The following is a 17,365-nucleotide window of genomic DNA, read 5'->3' as shown; positions in this document are numbered from 1 at the left end:
GTTGAGTGTCTCCAATGGCTTGATTCCAAGAAACCCAACTCGGTAATTTATGTGAATTTTGGTAGCATAGCAGTGGCTACAAAAGAGCAGCTCGTTGAATTGGGAATGGGACTTTCTAAAAGTGGTCACCCATTTTTATGGATAATACGACCAGACATGATCACCGGCGACTCCGCGATATCGCCACCAGAATTCACTGAAGAAACTAAAGAAAGGGGCTTTATTTGTAGTTGGTGTCCACAAGAGGAAGTCCTCAACCACCCATCAGTTGGAGGTTTTCTAACACATTGTGGATGGACTTCCATAATCGAGAGCATTTCTTCTGGTGTGCCTATGCTTTGTTGGCCATTCGCTGGTGATCAACAAACAAATTGTAGGTATACATGCACTGAGTGGGGAATTGGAATGGAGATTGATAGCAATGTGAAAAGAGATAATGTGGAGAAGCTTGTGAGAGAGTTGATGGAGGGGGAGAGAGGTAAGAAAATGAAGGAGAAATCCACAGAATGGAAAAAACTAGCAGAGGAGGCCAGTGGCCCCAGAGGTTCATCAACCATGAATTTAGACATGTTGGTGAAAGAAGTGCTCTTGTCACGAAACCAAACTTATGACGTATAACAAAAAAATAATTGAAGCTCAAAACAAGACAGAGAAACACTATATTCCCGTATTGTTTTCTAAAGTTATTGTGGTGGATGCATATATTTCCAATAATATCTCATGTATTCTGCTGTTAAATCTCTGTTTAGAATTCAGTTACAAATAGTTTTTCATTAAAATTTGATTCTTTTCATTAAAATTTGATTTTTTTATTTAAAATTAATTTTTTATATATATTTTTAGATTGTTTTGATGTGTTGATGTTAAAAATACTTTTAAAAAAATAAAAAAATATATTATTTTAAAATATTTCCAAACAAAAAAAATTTAAAAAACAATTATTATCATACCCAAACATCATCTTGTGGTTAGAAGTGTGGTAGCGATTGTAGTTTAAAATATTTTTCGCTCAGAAATGCATCAAATTAATATTTTTTATTTTTTAAAAATTAATTTTGACAACAATACATTAAAATTATCTAAAAACATAAAAAAATTAATTTTAACTAAAATATTTTAAAAAACATAATTTAACCGCGAACACACACTTATTAAATATCATCCATGAATGTAGACACGTTGGTGACGGAAGTTCTTTCATGATGGAATAAAAAAAAAAGTTTAATATAAACAAAGTGTTGTTTTCAAGGTGAGTAGTGTCGATATCCTGTTGAATGTGGAATCTTTTCCAAAGGACAAGAGAGTCCATTAAAGCCAACGGTTTAATAAATTATTTTGTCTCTGGTTTATGTTTCTATAAGTTGTCTTCATCTGTTTGCTTTTGATTCTTCCGCCAATTTGGCTTATTGTCCACTTGGGTGCTTTTCTAATCATATTTTGGCTCATGAGGAGAAAAATAGTGTAAGGATAGGAATAAACAAAACAAGTGTGTTTCAGATTTCTTTGCATTTGACAAAATTAAAGATCAGACAATGACTCCAAAATCAAGAGAACATCTGTCGCAATACTGGTCACTATTAAAAGTTCCACAGATTGAGAGTTAATTATAACTCAGTCACGAAATTTTATGAGAAAAATTAATTAATCCATGCGATGTCGAAAATAAATAAAACAATCCCTTGACAACAACTTCTAATTTAGCAGTGTTTTATCCCTCAAAATTGATAAATATAAGTTGGTGATGCGTGTGTTCACTTTAACATAGAATAGCAGAAACTCAAGCAGCAGAGGAAATAGAGAAAGAAAGAGCGAGCTCGAGGCATGACTTGTAAAATTTTAGCTGATCATAAGCCTCATGCAGTCTGTCTCCCTAGCCCTTATCAAAGCCATATAAAGTCAATGCTTAAACTAGCAAAACTACTACATCAAAAAGGTTTTCACATCACCTTTGTTAACACAGAGTTTAACCATAAGCGTTTACTTAAATCTAGAGGTCCTGATTCCCTGAAAGGTTTGCCCGACTTTCGGTTCGAGTCCGTTCCTGATGGCCTCCCTCCCTCGGATGAGAATGCCACCCAAGATTTGCCTGGACTCTGTGAAGCTGCCAGTAAGAACTTGTTGGCTCCATTTCATGACCTGCTAGACAAGCTGAATGACACAGCATCACCTGATGTCCCCCCTGTGACTTGCATCGTCTCTGATGGTTTCATGCCTGTCGCTATCACTGCTGCTGAGATGCTCGGGATCCCTATTGATTTGTTCATTACTATCTCTGCTTGCAGCTTCATGGGGTTTAAACAATTTCAAGCACTCAAAGAAAAAGGTCTTACACCACTAAAAGGTATGAACAAGGAAAAATTAAAGTTAAGATTTCAATATGATATTCTTTCAGTGTTCGTTATTTATCTTTACTTGCTTTTAGTCACTAGAAGCTCTGTTGGGAAACAGAGTAAGCCCTTTGGGCACATAACCTCAAATTTGATTTCGAATTGCTTGGAATGTCTGCAAGCAGAGGAATTATTGCACTCAACCAGATATGAATTTTTGGCCAGGCCCAACTAGATTCCTATCTCTTTAATTTTTTTATATTCATCCATAAAACTATCATATTAAGACAACGTATCGCCTCCGTTAGGATTCCTTGGGTTTCTGTCCACAAAACCCCATTAAGTGGATGTGCACGAGTGACTATTCCCTCCCAAGTTTCACGAATAGAAACTAAGAGATCCCAACGGAGGTGGTAGATTGTCTTGATCTAGTAGTTCAAGGGTCCGGACTTAAAAAATTAAAAGAGAGCATCGATGGATTTGACCGAGAATTCAAGTTTCTCTTGACCAATTAACTATGTTTTTTTTTTTTTTAATATAAATTCTTTGTAACATGCTCGAGTTCATGTTCATCCATGTGCACATAATTATGAGTATTTCCATGTTCCCTTTTTGGCCCTCATAATTTTATCCTTTGTTTTTCCTTTTTATTGATTATAAGATCTTAGCCCAGTGATTATATTTAGAAATACTATGGTAGAGTTGGTAGAGATGGTGCTCGTCGCATCATTACTGTCTCTTTCAACACAACCTTTCATCACAAACTATTGACTTTTGCTCTCTTTCAATTTATCTCCAGTCATTGTACTCATATACAAGCATGATGTTCACAAATTAACCCTAACGTTTACAAAAGTAGTCATGCATTCTATTTTTAATTGCAGACGAGAGTTTTTTAACAAATGGCTATCTAGACAGAGTAGTAGACTGGATTCCAGGAATGAAAGATATACGATTAAGGGATCTTCCAAGTTTTATTCGCACAACAGATCCAAATGACTGTCTGTTTAACTTCTGCATGGAATCTGTTGAGAGATCTCCTTCAGGTTCTGCAGTCATTTTCCATACTTTTGATTCTTTGGAGCAAGAAGTCCTGACTTCCCTTTACTCTATGTTTCCTCGTGTCTACACAATCGGTCCACTTCAATTACTTCTCAATCAAATTCAAGAAGATGATCTAGATTCTATTGATTGTAACCTATGGAAAGAAGAAGTTGAGTGTCTCCAATGGCTTGATTCCAGGAAACCCAACTCGGTAATTTATGTGAATTTTGGTAGCATAGCAGTGGCTACTAAAGAGCAGCTCGTTGAATTTGGAATGGGACTTTCTAAAAGTGGTCACCCATTTTTATGGATAATACGACCTGACATGATCACCGGCGACTCCGCGATATTGCCACCAGAATTCACTGAAGAAACAAAAGAAAGGGGCTTTATTTGTAGTTGGTGTCCACAAGAGGAAGTTCTCAACCACCCATCTATTGGAGGTTTTCTAACACATTGTGGTTGGGGTTCCACAATTGAGAGCATTTCTTCTGGCGTGCCTATGCTTTGTTGGCCATCCTTCGGTGATCAACAAACAAACTGTCGGTATACATGCAATGAGTGGGCAATTGGAATGGAGATTGATAGCAATGTGACGAGAGAAAATGTGGAAAAACAAGTGAGAGAGTTGATGGACGGAGAACAAGGTAAGAAAATGAAGAAGAAAGCCATGGAGTGGAAGAGGTTAGCTCTCGAGGCCACTCGTCCAAGTGGTTCATCATCCATGAATTTAGACAAGTTGGTGACGGAAGTGCTCGATCTTGTCATGAAATAAAAAATGTTTCTTTATTAAAAGATAATTAAAGCTCAAGACAAATGTGTTGTTTTCAAGGTGAGTACGTAGTGTCCGTGCATTGCTTCGTTATATTACATACAAACATTGCTGATTTTGTGTGTTGAATATTTTTCCTAAATAATGCTGTACTTGTTGTCGTAACTTTACAAAAGGACAAGAGAGCCCGTTCAAGGGAACTAGCAGAGGAGGCCACAAAATGGAAAAAACTAGCAGAGGAGGCCAGTGGTCCCATGAGGTTCATCAACCGTGAATTTAGACGAGTTGGTGAAAGAAGTGCTTTTGTCACGAAACCAAACTTGTGACGTTTAACAAAAAAATAATTGAAGCTCAAAACAAGACAGAGAAACACTATATTCCCGTATTGTTTTCTAAAGTGATTGTGGTGGATGCATATATTTCCAATTAATATCTAATGTGTTAAAGCTCCTTTAGAATTACGTTACAAACAATGTTTCATTAAAATTTAATTTTTTATATATATATTTAGTTGTTTTGATTTAATAATATCAAAAATAATTTTTTAAAACTAAAAAACTATAATTTTAATATATTTTTAAATAAAAAAAAACTTCAAAAAAACAATTCTCTCCCAGCACCACCATAAATATCATCCTTGGCCCCAGTGGTTCACGTTGGTGACGGAAGTGCTTTCATCATGAAAAAAGAAAAAAAGCTTCTTTATTAAAAGATAATTAAAGCTCAAGACAAATGTGTTGTTTTCGAGGCGAGTAGTGTTGATACGTTGTGTAATAATATTTCATATAAACATATACGATATCCTAAGCTTTTCTTATATAAATTATTGCTAAATATTATGGATGACTACTGTGTTGAGTGTGGAGTCTTTTCCAAAGCACAAGAGACTCCGTTGCAAGGGAATTGTGCCAATGGTTTTATAAATTATTGTTCTCTGGTTTTTGCTTCTATATGTTGTCTTCATCTGAATAATTGTGAGCTGTTTGCTTTTCACTCTTCCGCCAAGTTGGCTTACTAGTACTGTCCAGCTTTGATAACCATATTTTTGCTCATCAGGAGAAAAATAATTGAAGGATAGGAATAAATAAAACATGTGTGTTTCAGATTTCTTTGCATTTGACAACATTAAAGATCATACAATGACTCCAAAATTAAGAGAACATCTGTTGCAATACTGGCCACTATTAAAAGTTCCACATTTTGAGAGTTAATGATAACTCAATCACTAAGTTTTATAAGAAAAATTAATTAATCCATGCGATATCGAAAATAAATAAATAATCCCTTGACAACCATGTTTAATTTAGTGGTGTTTTATCCTTCAAAATTGATAGATATAAATGTAGGGGATTCCGGCTCCCCCTATGCGCGGACCGGTGGTGTCTGATAGTTGCCCATTGAAGGCTAAGCACACTGACACAATATTTAACGTGGTTCGACAAACCGCCTACATCCACGGAAGAGGTTCATATTATTAGAGATAAATAGAGAAAGGGTTACAACACACATGGAGAAGGAGGATCACTTCACTCAAACTCTACTTCCATTGCACTCACACACTGCTGCACCTGACAGCAAGGTTGCTGCCCTTGGCAGCCCCTCCCTTTCTCTCCTCTTCTCTCTTTCTCTTCTCGGCTCTCTCTCTCTCTTTGCTCTCAAATAATGCCTCTATTTATAGGCATCAAAGATGCAAGAGGCCATCAATTATGGCACAAATGGTGGCACCACATGGGTTGTACCATTTTTGTCAATGGTTGGTGCAATTACCATTGTAGCCTTTTAACAATGATAACTCTACTTTTTAGGGTAGGTTGCACAAAGTTGTTGCCTATTAATGGCAATATCCCAACAATAAATTGGTGATGAATGTGTTCACTTTAACATAGAATAGCAGAAACTCAAATAGCAGAGGAAATAGAGAAAGAAAGAGCGAGCTCGAGGCATGACTTGTATAATTTTAGCTGATCATAAGCCTCATGCAGTTTGTTTCCCTAGCCCAGCTCAAAGCCACATAAAGTCAATGCTTAAACTAGCAAAACTACTACATTACAAAGGTTTTCACATCACCTTTGTCAATACTGAGTTTAACCATAAACGCTTACTTAAATCTAGAGGATCTGATTCCCTGAAAGGTTTGCCCGACTTTCAGTTCGAATCCATTCCTGATGGCCTCCCTCCCTCGGATGAGAATGCCACCCAAGATTTGCCTGGACTTTGTGAAGCTGCTAGGAAGAACTTGTTGGCGCCATTTAATGACCTGCTAGACAAGCTGAATGACACAGCATCACCTGATGTTCCCCCTGTGACTTGCATCGTCTCTGATGGTTTCATGCCAGTCGCTATCGATGCTGCAGCGAAGCGCGAAATTCCTATTGCGTTGTTCTTTACTATCTCTGCTTGCAGCTTCATGGGGTTTAAACAATTTCAAGCACTCAAAGAAAAAGGTCTTACACCACTAAAAGGTAGGAACAAGGAAAACTTAAAGTTGAGATTTCAATATGATATTCTTTCAGTGTTCGTTATTTATCTTTACTTGCTTTTAGTTCACTAGAAGCTCTGTTGGGAAACACAGTAAGCCCTTTGGGCACATAACCTCAAATTTGATTTCGAATTGCTTGGAATGTCTGCAAGCAGAGGAATTATTGCACTCAACTAGATATGAATTTTTGGCCAGGTCCAACTAGATTCCTATCTCTTTAATTTTTTTATATTCATCCATAAAACTATCATATTAAGACAACGTATCGCCTCCGTTAGGATTCCTTGGGTTTCTGTCCACAAAACCCCATTAAGTGGATGTGCACGAGTGACTATTCCCTCCCAAGTTTCACGAATAGAAACTAAGAGATCCCAACGGAGGTGGTAGATTGTCTTGATCTAGTAGTTCAAGGGTCCGGACTTAAAAAATTAAAAGAGAGCATAGATGGATTTGACCGAGAATTCAAGTTTCTCTTGACCAATTAACTATGTTTTTTTTTTAATATAAATTCTTTTTAATATGCTCGAGTTCATGTTCATCCATGTGCCCATAATTATGAGTATTTCCATGTTCCCTTTTTAGCCCACATAATTTTATCCTTTGTTTTTCCTTTTTATTGGTTATAAGATCTTAGCCCAGTGATTATATTTAGAAATACTATGGTAGAGTTGGTAGAGATGGTGCTCGTCGCATCATTACTGCCTCTTTCAACACAACCTTTCATCACAAACTATTGACTTTTGCTCTCTTTCAATTTATCTCCAGTCATTATACTCATATACAAGCATGATGTTCACAAATTAACCCTAACGTTTACAAAATTAGTCATGCATTCAATTTTTAATTGCAGACGAGAGCTTTTTAACAAATGGCTATCTAGACAGAGTAGTAGACTGGATTGCAGGAATGAAAGATATACGATTAAGGGATCTTCCAAGTTTTATTCGCACAACAGATCCAAATGACTGTCTGTTTAACTTCTGCATGGAATCTGTTGAGAGATCTCCTTCAGGTTCTGCAGTCATTTTCCATACTTTCGATTCTTTGGAGCAAGAAGTCCTGACTTCCCTTTACTCTATGTTTCCTCGTGTCTACACAATCGGTCCACTTCAATTACTTCTCAATCAAATTCAAGAAGATGATCTAGATTCTATTGATTGTAACCTATGGAAAGAAGAAGTTGAGTGTCTCCAATGGCTTGATTCCAGGAAACCCAACTCGGTAATTTATGTGAATTTTGGTAGCATAGCAGTGGCTACTAAAGAGCAGCTCGTTGAATTTGGAATGGGACTTTCTAAAAGTGGTCACCCATTTTTATGGATAATACGACCTGACATTATCACTGGCGACTCCGCGATATTGCCACCAGAATTCACTGAAGAAACAAAAGAAAGGGGCTTTATTTGTAGTTGGTGTCCACAAGAGGAAGTTCTCAACCACCCATCTATTGGAGGTTTCCTAACACATTGTGGTTGGGGTTCCACAATTGAGAGCATTTCTTCTGGCGTGCCTATGCTTTGTTGGCCATCCTTCGGTGATCAGCAAACAAACTGTCGGTATACATGCAATGAGTGGGCAATTGGAATGGAGATTGATAGCAATGTGACGAGAGAAAATGTGGAAAAACAAGTGAGAGAGTTGATGGAAGGAGAAGAAGGTAAGAAAATGAAGAAGAAAGCCATGGAGTGGAAGAGGTTAGCTCTCGAGGCCACTCGTCCAAGTGGTTCGTCATCCATGAATCTAGACAAGTTGGTGACGGAAGTGCTCTTGTCATGAAATAATTAAAAAATGTTTCTTTATTAAAAGATAATTAAAGCTCAAGACAAATGTGTTGTTTCAAGGTGAGTAGTGTCCGTGCATTGCTTCGTTATATTACATACAAACATTGCTGATTTTGTGTGTTGAATATTTTTCCTAAATAATGCTGTACTTGTTGTCGTAACTTTACAAAAGGACAAGAGAGCCCGTTCAAGGGATTTGTGTCCGTTCAAGAGAGATCGAGTTTACAGCCATAAGGACTACTTATTTAATTTATGAAACCATGAGGCATAAGTAATTAAATCTTGATAACATAACAATGTTCTAATCTTCTAATTAGTCAGTTGTGGATCTATAATAACCAAGTTATATGGATAGCCCTGTACAATTATTTATGAACCGATAGAATAAGATTAAGTCCAAGAAAATATCTGAATTTCATGGAGTAATTAGCTGACTGAAAAGTCCTATAGCTTTTGATATGAAAAGTCCTATAGCTTTTTATAAGAAAATAGAGTTTGACATTGCGTTTCGGAAGTGTTTTAAAAAAAATTAATTTTTTTTATTTTTTTCTTCAAATTAATATGTTTTTGATGTTTTCATATCATTTTGATATACTAATATCAAAAATAATTTTTAAAAAATAAAATAAAATTTATTTTAATGTGTTTTGGAATAAAAAACACTTTAAAAAACAATTACTACCATACTTCTAAACATGTTTTAGTGGCCTTTGAAATCATTGTTTAATAATATTTCATATAAACATGCATGATGATATCTTAAGCTTTTCTAATATAAATTATTGCTAAATAATATGGCTGGCTACTGTTGAGTGTGGAGTCTTCTCCAAAGGACAAGAGAGTCCGTTCAAGGGAACTGTGCCCAAGGTTTAATAAATTATTGTGCTCCGTTTATGTTGTCTTAATCTGAAGAGTTGTTTCTTCCGCCAAGGTGGTTTCATGTCCACCTGGGTGCTTTCCTAATCATATATTTTTAATTCATCACACTATCAACACTCCAAACTAGACCAAACAATAATGGCATTAACAATTAAGAAATACTGAACAGATACAACCAAACAATCAATAATTAAGTTTCACGTGAATTAATATAATTATGAAGGAAAACATCGTGTATCTTGTGAAGGTGTGCAAATGCAGGTTGGACTTGTTGACAAAGGAAATCAATTATGAGCCCTTTTAGAAAGAAAACTTGAAGGTGTGTACAAGCTTCAGGTTCAACTGCGGGCCTACCGGAGATTTTTTGTCAATAAGAGAATATCTGGTTTCTGCTGCCCGGTTTCTTTGACATTAAAACTGAGTACAAAGTAATTTACAATAACAATATGGCTGGGGTGAAAAAAATGAGGTGAATATAAATAAGATGAACCCAAAAACAAACCGTCTGTAAGGTTTTGGATTAGCTAGGTATGGTATTCACCGGTAAGAGGTTCTCTCTCATATGTAGGTCCACTATGGATTCAATGACCAATTCATCTATTTTATTAGAAAATAATATAAATTATATTTTGAAACCTCACTTAACAGCTTAAGTTTTTATATTGAATTAACTCTTTGACATGGTATCAGAGTCTTAATGATCAAATGGTCACGAGTTCGAATCTTATCATCTCTATTTATTTGATAAATAAAATTAAGCACAAGATAATGTAAGTCAGTACAAGTTTCAAACTTAAAGAGCTTTCACTTGAAGGGGTATATTAAAGAATAATATAAATTATATCTTGAAATCTCACTTAACAACTTAAACTTTTAGGTTGAATTGGTTATTTGTTACCCTTAACCATAGACAATACCCTAACAAATTAATATAATAGCATTCATATGACTCTATAGAAGAAACATAGCATGTAAGCCATGGCTGACAAGCCTCATGCAGTTTTTATCCCCCTCCAACTTCAAAGCCACATAAAATCAATGCTAAAATTAGCCAAACTACTTCACCACAAAGGGTTTCACATAACCTTTGTCAATACTGAGTTCAATCATAGACTCCTGCTTAATTCTAGAGGTCCTGAATCCCTTAATGGCTTGCATGATTTTCGATTTGAAACCATTCCAGATAGCGTCCCTCCTTCTGATACTCTTGCATCTGCAGAAGATTTTAAGAAAAACCAACTGGCTTCATTTAATGACCTGCTTGCCAAGCTTCATGACACAACATTTTCTGGTGTGCCCCCGGTGACTTGTATTGTCTCTGATGGTTTGATGCCATTTACTATCAATGCTGCTGAAATGCTAGGAATACCTATTGCCTTGTTCTTTACTATATCTGCATGTGTCTTCATGTGCTCCAAACAATTTCGTGCACTAAAAAAGAAAGGCCTAGCGCCATTAGATGGTATGAATATGAAATCAACTTTTTATTGCCCTTTGGTTTTTGAAGATTGAAATTACCTCCGAATTTGCATCCAACTGTTCTTTGTGTTTGCAGACGAGAGCTTTCAAACAAATGATTTCGCGGACAGAATCATAGACGGGATTCCAGGAATGAAGGATCTACGTTTAAGAGATATTCCAAGGTTCTCTCGAAGTACGGATCCAAATGGTTGGTTTTTTAACAACGCCATGGAAGCAGTTGAGAGTGCTTCTAAAGCTTCTGCAATTATTTTGCATACTTTTGATGCTTTGGAGCAAGAAGTTTTGAATGCTCTATTCTCTATGCATTCTCGTGTCTTTCCAATCGGTCCACTTCAGTTACTTCTCAATCAAGTGCCTGAAGATGATCTGAAGTCCATTGGATGTAACCTGTGGAAAGAAGAGTCCGAGTGTCTGCAATGGCTTGACTCCAAGGAACCAAAATCAGTAATTTATGTGAACTTTGGCAGTATAGCAGTCATCTCAAAGCAGCAGTTCATTGAATTTGGAATGGGACTTGCTAAAAGTGGTCATCCATTTTTATGGGCAATAAGACCTGATATGGTCATTGGGGACTCGCCTATTTTTCCACTAGAGTTTATGAAAGAGACTAAAGAGAGGGGCTTCATTGCTAGTTGGTGTCCACAAGAAGAAGTCCTCAGCCGACCTTCAATTGGAGGTTTTATAACTCATTGTGGATGGGGTTCCACAATTGAGAGCATTTCTTCTGGGGTGCCTATGCTTTGTTGGCCATCCTTCGGTGATCAACAAACAAATTGTAGGTATACATGCACTGAGTGGGGGATTGGAATGGAGATTGATAGCAATGTGAAAATTAAGAGATAATGTGGAGAAGCTTGTGAGAGAGTTGATGGAAGGAGAGAAAGGTAAGAAAATGAAGAGCAAGTCCATGGAGTGGAAAAAATTAGCAGAAGAGGCAACTGCTCCAAATGGTTCCTCATCCATGAATTTGGACAAGCTGATAAACGAGGTGCTCTGTCATGAAAGGTCAAGAAGACTCACTCGAGATTGACTCATACTCTTCAATGTGCTTTTTGTGCTACATGTCAATTGTTAATTGATCTGGTGTTGTTAAAAAGAGCCTCAATATTTTGTATCTTCAATATTTTCTCATTCTCTTTTGAGTTCTGGGATTGTTCAAATCCGCATTATTTTGTTGGAAAGAGTTTCTAAATTATTTTTCTTCTTGACTCTTGCATCATTTTAATATAATCTATGTCTGTCCATTATATATATGAGATGCGTTTGATCTTGGATGTGGATCCTTTTTCGCAGTCCTTTTTTTTATCTTAACCAAGATTGTTGCTTGAGACTTATTCTGGCAAAGAGAGCACAAAGATAGAGAAATTCATGAAAAAGGGTTGGATAAACTCTAGCCAGAAAGAGCTGTTTATTCTCAAACAAAGTATAATCTACTAAAAAATCTCTCAAGAAAATATGATAATAACTCAAATATGTTTATAACGGATATTAACAAGAAAGGAAATGAAATAACAAGAATAAATAAAAGCTATAATTCAAAATTAATGAGAAATTAAAAAATACAAAAACTTAGAAAAAAATCTTTTAGGCCTAATTTTATAGTGGACACAGTAAGTTTACCTATTATAGTGAAGTGCTTATACAACCTCGTCGTAAAATTTGATCACGATCATATCAAAAAGTTATTGATGTTTTCGCAAAATAGATTTTGTACGACCAAACCTCTTTTTCCATCTATTCATAAATGTGTCTTCTAGGCTTTTCATGTGTTTCAATTGTAACAGATCTTCATCCATCTATTGAGATCCTCCGTAATTAACTACTTTTTGTTAAAGAATTGGAAGTAAGAATTAAAGTACTTTCACAAATTCTTGTGTGCTTGGATTACAAACATAAAAATTCTTGTTGAGTTTCACAGTGAGAATGCTATCTTCAGTATTGTTTCTTAGGTGTTGATCTTGATAGAAATTTGAAGTTCCAGAAACTACAGTTTTAAGTATAGAAGAAATAGATACAAAAGAGCAGAGTTGAGTAGAAAGATCAATAATATTTCATTAATTTCGAATGTCTATATATAGACTTACATAGAACTTGTAATGGATTGAAACTCTCAACAAACTTGAGAGATTATTGGAATTGAAATAACAAACTTAGCAGAAAGTTCCTGCTGCAAATCCTGAAGATGAAAAACGATTACATAAAATTCAAATAACATAATTGCACTTAACTCTATCTTTCTCAAGGCAGAATCTCATAATTCTAACACTCCTCCTTGAGACTTGCCTTGGACAAACCAAGTTTCATCCTTAGAAATTCCAGCCTTGATCTAGGAAGAGCTTTAGTCATTATATCAGCAAGTTGAACATCTGTTGGACAATAGTGTAGCTTTATAAGCAGATTCTTCTCAGCTTCTCTTATAGAATGAAATTTCACATTGATATGCTTGGTTCTGCCATGTTGAACCGGATTTAGAGCAATAGCAATAACAGATTTGTTGTCACAATAAAGCTCAGTTGGTGAGCTTTGATCTTGACCTAAATCAGCAAGCAACTTGTTCAACCAAATTGCTTGATTTGCAGCAGCTGCCATGGAGATATACTCTGCTTCTGCAGTTGATTGTGCCACCACATCTTGCTTCTTTGCATTCCAACAGATCGCACTTGAACCAATGTTAAAAACATACCCAGAGGTGCTTTTCATGTCATCAACACTCCCTGCCCAGTCACTGTCTGCATAACCAATTAGTTTTACTCCTCCTGACTTCAAGTACCAGATGCCAAGATCAGTTGTTCCTCTAATGTACTTCAACACCCTTTTAGCAATTCCTATGTGAATATTGCTAGGTGAGCTCATGAACCTTGACAGCAAACCAGCTGGAAACATCAAGTCGGGTCTAGTTGCTGTCAAGTATAGTAAACTGCCCACTAAACTTCTAAATCCAGAGGGATCTTCAAGTTTCTCACCATCATTCTTTGAAATCTTCTCATTTTGTGCCAAAGGAGTTGCTACTGCTTTGCATGACTCAAGTTTGAACTTCTTGAGTATATCAACAACATATTTCCTTTGTGAAACAAAAATACCCGAACTACATTGATGTATTTCCATTCCAAGAAAGTAGTTCATAATGCCAAGATCAGACATTTCAAAAACATCTTGCATTTCTGTTTTGAACTCTTCCAGCAACTTTGCATTGCTTCCAGTAACTAGCATGTCATCTACATAGAGTGATATCACCAGCTGCAGACCATCTTCATCTTGTTTCAGATACAAAGTAGCTTCATTTTCACTTCTCTTGAATCCCAGTTGAATCAAATGAGTGTCAATTCTGCTGTACCAGGCCCTTGGTGCTTGCTTCAAGCCATAAAGAGCCTTGTGTAGCTTGTATACTTTGTGTTCATTACCAGCAACTACAAAACCTTTTGGTTGCTGAACATAAATTTCTTCAAGAAGTATTCCATTTAGAAAAGCAGACTTAACATCTAAATGATATACTCTTCATCCTTTTTGTCCCGCAAGAGCAAGTAGGAGTCTTATAGTGTCATGCCTAGCTACTGGTGCAAAAGTATCTCCATAATCCACTCCAGCAACTTGAGCAAAGCCTTTAACAACCAATCTAGCCTTGTGTTTGAAGATTGAACCATCTGGATTGAATTTGGTTCTAAAGACCCACTTCACTCCAATTTCCTTTTTATCTTCAGGAAGTTCAGTCAATCTCCAAGTCCCATTTCTTTCAATGGAATCAATTTCTGATTTCATTGCTTCAATCCAAGCTGGAACTCCTGCAGCTTCAGTATAGTTTGTAGGCTCAGCATGTACAAGATTACATCTTTCGTACACATCAGACAATGGCCTAACCTTAAGTACTGCTGTATCTGAAGTTTCTTCAATGTCTTGTTGAACTTCAACACCAATACTTCTTACTGCTGGTTCAAGTGCAACTGTTATATTCTGATCAACTCCTTTTAAGTCCCAATTCCAGCAAGAATTCTCATCAAAATGCACATCTCTGCTGACCTGAATTTTTGCTGCATTCAGATTGAAAATTCTGTAGCCTTTTGATTCTGTCGCATATCCCACAAAAATTCCTTTTTCAGCTTTTTCATCAAGTTTCCCTCTTCTGGCAGATGGCACATGAAAATAGCACAATGATCCAAACACTTTGAGATGTTTGACAGTAGGCTTAACACCAGACCATGCCTCCAATGGTGTTCTGTCTTGAACAGACTTTGTTGGTAGTCTGTTGAGCAAGTAAACTGACGTGTTTACAGCTTCAGCCCATAGAAACTTTGGTAGCTTCTTTTCAAACAGAATGCACCTTGTCATCTCCATCACAGTCCTGTTCTTCCTCTCTGAAACTCCATTCTGCTGTGGTGAGTATGGAACTGTCAGCTGATGCACAATTCCAGCTTCTTGACAGAAAACACTGAACTCTTTTGAAGTATACTCTCCTCCATTATCAGTTCTGAGCTTCTTAATTTTCTGACCACATTGAGTTTCCACCATTTTCTTGAAGTTGCTGAACATAGAAAGTGCTTGTGACTTGGTTTTCAGAAAATAAACCCAAGTCATTCTGCTGAAATCATCAATGAAGAGAATAAAATACAGATTATTGCTTAATGAAGCTGTGCTTATTGGTCCACAGATGTCTGAATGGACTAACTCCAGCTTGTGAGTTGCTCTTTTAGATATACCTTTGGGAAATGGTTGTCGGTGTTGCTTTCCCAGTTCACAGCTTCCACATGTATGAGCAGTAACATGAATTTCAGACATGTTTTCTACCATTCCAGTATCATACAAGCAACTTTAATGAATTGAGATTGTAATGACCAAATCTTTTGTGCCAAAGAATGCTTTCATCAATCTTAGCACTAAACACATGTCCTTTAACATCATCAAGCTTCAAATAGAAGCTATTACCATCCATTTTGATTTTTGCTATCTCTGAATTATGTGAATCAGTGATAAAGCAAAATTTCTCTTTAAAAGAGACTTCATAACCATTCCTAAGCATCTGTGCAACACTAAGGAGATTTTGATCTAGTTCTGGAATGTAAAGAACATTTGTGATGGTTTTAGTACCTCTATTTGTGCTGACCGCAACAATGCCTTTTCCCTTAGCCTGCACAATATCTCCATTTCCCAGCTTGATTTTTGGTTGAACTGATCTGTCAATAGAAGAAAAGATTGACAGAAACTTAGACATGTGACTAGTGCAGCCACTGTCTATAAGCCATGTATTTAGCTCAGAAGTATTGCTAACTTGTGATGCCATAAACAGATGCTCCTCATCATCTTTGCCTTCTTCAGAAACATTTGCTTGTTGTTGTATTTGTTGTTGAGATTGTTTCTTCTTGATTTTGCAAAATTTCTCACTATGGCCAAGATTATTACAGAACATACACTGGAGAGAAGGTTTACCCTTAAACCAGCAATCTTTGTCAGCATGGTTAGTTCTTTTGCAATAAGGACACGGTAAGAAAATCTGTCTTCTTGAAGGTATACTTGTTTTTCCTTTAGAAAACTTGACAAGTTTTTTTCTTGGCAGGTTACCAGCACTCCTTCCCTTGTTGTTTGCTTGGAAAGCCCCTTCTACAGCCTCATCATCTCTCATATGATTTGCTCCTGTACGTGTAGTTTGCTAATTAACTCTGCAATAGTAAGATTTTGCAAATCACAAGATTCTTCTATTGCAGAGATTTTGGCTTCAAACTTTTGTGGGACTGACATCATAAGTTTTTCTACTACCTTATGATCTTCAAATGTATTTCCAAGAAGTCTCATTTGATTTACAACATCCATTAATCTGCCAGAATAATCTTTGACAGATTCATTGTCTTTCATCTTCATCAACTCAAATTCCCTTTTAAATGCAAGAAGCTTAACTGATTTGACTCTGTTGCTCCCTTCAAATTCAATTTGGAGCTTATCCCATACTTGTTTTGGTGTTTCCAGATTCATTATTTTGGTGAAAATATGATCTGCAAGTCCAGAATGTAGGCAGGTAATGGCTTTGTCCTTCTTGAGTTTTTCTTCTTCATGTGCTTTCATTTGAGCGATTGTGGGATTTGCATTCAATGGTGGTGGATCAGAATCAGTCACCACAACATTCCACAAGCCTTGAGATCTTAGATAAAATCTCATTTTGACAGCCCAAATATGATAGAGTTCACCACTAAACATTGGAATTGCAGATGCTATATTACTTGAAGTAGACATTGAAATAGAAGGAAAATAACTCACTAGTATTTCTGTTCACCCTCTCTGTGTTTATCACTCACAATACTTGCCTCACAGCCCATAGGATATAATGCTCTGATACCACTGATAGAAATTTGAAGTTCCAGAAACTACAGTTTTAAGTATAGAAGAAATAGATACAAAAGAGCAGAGTTGAGTAGAAAGATCAATAATATTTCATTAATTTTGAATGTCTATATATAGACTTACATAGAACTTGTAATGGATTGAAACTCTCAACAAACTTGAGAGATTATTGGAATTGAAATAACAAACTTAGCAGAAAGTTCCTGCTGCAAATCCTGAAGATAAAAAAACGATTACATAAAATTCAAATAACATAATTGCACTTAACTCTATCTTT

The 17,365-nt window shown here is 36.2% G+C and overlaps 1 protein-coding gene across 17 annotated transcripts in view; it reads left to right on the top strand.

Moving 5' to 3' along the window:
- The window catches only part of LOC18110480 (7-deoxyloganetin glucosyltransferase), a 91,175-nt gene that overhangs the window by 45,116 nt on the left and 28,694 nt on the right, over positions 1-17,365 (top strand). For 2 of the 17 annotated variants that reach the window (XM_052447750.1, XM_052447751.1), the window contains exon 3: positions 275-738. The exons of 4 other annotated variants lie outside the window; for them this stretch is intronic. In XM_052447750.1, coding sequence (XP_052303710.1) covers positions 275-618 — 344 coding nt within the window. In that variant the 3' untranslated portion in view covers positions 619-738. Of the gene's footprint in view, positions 1-215; positions 739-1,946; positions 2,342-3,211; positions 4,204-4,319; positions 4,574-5,873; positions 6,606-7,472; positions 8,515-17,365 lie in introns of those variants that run through there. 11 more of the 17 variants (XR_008057553.1, XR_008057555.1, XR_008057554.1 and 8 more) reach the window with 11 other exon arrangements.

The sequence above is a fragment of the Populus trichocarpa genome, chromosome 16 (assembly GCF_000002775.5).
Source record: "Populus trichocarpa isolate Nisqually-1 chromosome 16, P.trichocarpa_v4.1, whole genome shotgun sequence".
In the NCBI taxonomy this organism is placed as follows: domain Eukaryota; kingdom Viridiplantae; phylum Streptophyta; class Magnoliopsida; order Malpighiales; family Salicaceae; genus Populus; species Populus trichocarpa.
This window is presented reverse-complemented; position numbering and strand designations above follow the sequence as displayed.